Source organism: Frankliniella occidentalis, unplaced genomic scaffold (assembly GCF_000697945.3).
Source record: "Frankliniella occidentalis isolate FOCC.00 unplaced genomic scaffold, Focc_3.1 Scaffold663, whole genome shotgun sequence".
Lineage (NCBI taxonomy): Eukaryota > Metazoa > Arthropoda > Insecta > Thysanoptera > Thripidae > Frankliniella > Frankliniella occidentalis.
Window position 1 is genome coordinate 37,704 of NW_026267777.1, and position 3,335 is coordinate 41,038.

Consider the following 3,335-nt stretch of genomic DNA (forward strand, 5'->3'; position numbering starts at 1 on the left):
GGCGGCGCGGGGGAGGCGGGCGGGGTTATACATTTCCATATCATGGCCGGTAAGGGCGAAGCAGCGCTCCGCCACGCCCCGCCACGCCGCCGCAGATAAAAATGCGAAGGGTGGAAAAATGGCAGGGCTCAAATGCTATGCGTCACCCTCAACCCCTCTTTCGATTCGCACGTGCGGAGGGGAAAGGGGTTGGAGAGGGGAGGTCAAGTCAAACATGCGACTGGCTGGGCGCGGTCGCCGCCGCCGCCAGAGGGCCCCCCGAGGGAGCGGAGGGGGGAGAGGGGCGAGTCGCTGATCGGAATACGGCGGAGCATCGGCTCACCGAGGAACGGGGGTGGGTGGGTTGGAAGCATATAGCGTCTGCCATGAAACCGTCGAGCGCGAGTGAATGTTCATGGCCTTCTTTTACTGTCTCTGCAGCATCTCGGGCGGCGAGCTGTTCGAGCGCGTGGTGGCCGACGACTTCACCCTCACGGAGCGCGACTGCATCCTCTTCATGCGCCAGATCTGCGAGGGCGTCGACTACATGCACGAGAGCCAGGTGGTGCACCTCGACCTCAAGCCGGAGAACATCATGTGCCAGACGCGCACCTCGCACCAGATCAAGCTCATCGACTTCGGCCTGGCGCAGCGGCTCAAGCCCGACACGCCCGTGCGCGTGCTCTTCGGCACGCCCGAGTTCATCCCGCCCGAGATCATCAACTACGAGCCCATCGGCACCGAGTCCGACATGTGGAGCGTGGGCGTCATCTGCTACGTGCTGTGAGTGGAGCGCCTTGCCTCGCGCTACGGCCGGCAGCCTTTCCGGCCCCGGTGTCGGATGGGTAGCCTAACCTCCCGGCGCCTCTCACGACCTCTCTTCCTCTCCCACTGACAGGCTGTCCGGGCTGTCGCCGTTCATGGGCGACAACGACGCCGAGACGTTCGCCAACATCACGAGGGCCGACTTTGACTTCGACGACGAGGCGTTCGACGCCATCTCGCAGGACGCCAGGGACTTCATCAGCGCGCTGCTCGTCAAGCGGAAGGAGTGAGTACATACCGCCCGGCCCGGTGTTGGTACAGAGTCCCCCGGGGGGAGAGTGGAGGAGAGCGTTATGGCAGGTAACTCCACGCGTATGCGTTACATGGCAAAAGGGGGCGGGAGAATGGAATCCGTGGCATTTTCATAACGCAAATCTGGGCGGGTTGTGGACAATATAAGCCTTCTTGTGGGTAGGGTGGGGGAGGGCTCTTTATGGAACGTGACCGAGTCTGGAAGAATCTCGCATCAGTTTTAGCTCATGCTCATACTTTCTCTAGATGTCCCCAGCAGCAACGCCAGCCCACAAATCGCACTTCATCGCTCTTTCGGAGAAAAAGAGATTTTGAGCTAAATGGCGTTTCTGCGTTTTGCAGGAAGAGGCTGACGGCCCGTCAGTGTCTGGACCACCCCTGGCTGGCCCAGCAGCCCGCCAGCATGAGCTGCATCGCCCTCAGCACGGACAAGCTCAAGAAGTTCATCATCAGGCGGAAGTGGCAGGTGAGTGGGGTTGGATGTCATCTCCCGTCGGACTGGGAAATGTTAAGATCAGTTACACAGCAATACTGTCAGAGAAGAGACCTCTCCGTACTCCTCTTCTTCCGTCATGGCGACACCATGCAGCTACGCAGTGTGATTTTTTTGTGTGAGTGCGCGTGTTAGATGATGGAATAGTGTTTATTATTTAACAAGTGTGTTTTTAGTAGGCGCATGCTACCATTTTTTACACGTTGCGAGTTTGTGTGGTTTAACCCAATTCCGTGACCTCTTAGTGCGGGCGCGAGAACAGTGCGGGCTGCCGGTCGATTTTTGCCCGCGGCTTTGTGATGAGTAGATTGTACCGGCTTGATTGGCTCGATTCTCGGTATTGGCGTTTGCCGTGCTCTGTGCGCCGTGCTCAGCCGTTTGCTATCACTCGCTCAGCTGAGCGCGCTGAGCGAGTCGAAAGCGTGTTTGACTTGCGCTAACGCCCGTGTGCCCGTGTGTTTGTCCGCTAACAACAGAAAACTGGCAACGCGATTCGCGCGCTGGGCCGCATGGCTACCCTGTCTGCGGCCAGCCGGCGCAACTCGGCGGCCAGCTCGGCGGCCAGCTCGGCGGCCGGCTCGGCGCCGGGGACGCCCCGCCAGAGCCTCGCCGCCATCCCGCCCGCCGCCGCCCTCGCCAAGGAGGACAGCGTCGACGTGCTAGCCGCGGCCGCCGCTGCCCCTGCTCGGCTGGCCGACACAGCCGAGGAGGAGGAGCCCGCCACTGCCGCGGTCCAGGAGGTCGTGGACACCGACGCGGCGGTCGTCGAGGAGGCTGTGACGGCCACCTTGTTGCCGCGGGGGCGGTTCCGCAGCGAGCGCAGCGACTCGGGCATCAGCGACTGCTCGTCGGCGTCATCGAAGCAGCTCCCCGCGCCCGCCGCCCTCTTCGGCAAGAAGTTTTCCATCTCCGAGGAGGCCGACGAGGTCCCGGTGCCGGCCGAGCCGTCTCCGCCGATCCCGGCCGCTGCCTCGAACCGCCCCAGCAATCTTCCCTTGCCTGCACCCGCTTTGCAACCCCTGCATGCTAAACCTGCCTCCCCGCCTGTAACTCACCCCGCTAAGGCGCCCAACCATGACGGAATGAACACGGTGTCCAGGAGGTCTGCCGAACTCCTCCAGAAACTGGCGTCTAACTCTGTGGCCCCGTCTCTAGCTCCAGCAGGCGCCGCAGCAGCAGGCGCCGCAGGCCTGGCAGCGGGCGAGCGTGGGGAGGGCGCTGCCGGCCACGCCGCTCATAAGGCAGCTGGCCTAGGCCGGCTGCCTGCAGGGCCAGCCGCTGTGGGCGCCTCCAGGACCACCAACGGCCTGCGCTCGCCCACCAAGACCCGGGCGGGCTTCGTCGTGTCCAAGATCAAGTCCCTGGAGAGCCGGAGCTCGTCCGGCTCGCTGCAGCCGCCCCGGGTGAGCGTGACGGCGGCGCCGTGCTCGCGGGAGCGCTCCAGCCTGCGGGACTCGTGGCGCGACAGGACGGCGAGCCCCAGCAGGAGCCCCAGCAGGAGGGAGGTGACGCTCAGTCCCGCCAGGAGGGACGCCGCGTTCAGCCCCAGTCCTGAGGGTAAGCTGTCCACCCGTAGCACCAGCAGGATTTCGGCACTCAGCCCCAGCCGGACACCGACCAACGGCTCGAGCAGAACATCGGCCCGCAGCCCCAGCAGGACAACGACCGACAGCCCCATCAGAATGTCGGCCCGCAGCCCCAGCAGGACGACAACCGACAGCCCCAACAGGACGTCGGCTCGCAGCCCTAGCAGGACGACGACCGACAGCCCTATCAGAACGTCGGC

General features: G+C 63.8%; 1 protein-coding gene across 1 annotated transcript in view; it reads left to right on the plus strand.

Annotated features, from left to right (window-relative positions):
- Positions 1 to 3,274, plus strand: part of LOC127751658 (titin homolog) — a gene marked incomplete at both ends in the record, with an annotated part of 4,844 nt that extends 1,570 nt beyond the window's left edge. Inside the window, 4 exon segments of the mRNA XM_052275551.1 lie at positions 421 to 762; positions 878 to 1,030; positions 1,399 to 1,522; positions 2,026 to 3,274. Coding sequence (XP_052131511.1) covers positions 421 to 762; positions 878 to 1,030; positions 1,399 to 1,522; positions 2,026 to 3,274 — 1,868 coding nt within the window.
- Between the last annotated feature and the right edge of the window lie 61 nt (positions 3,275 to 3,335).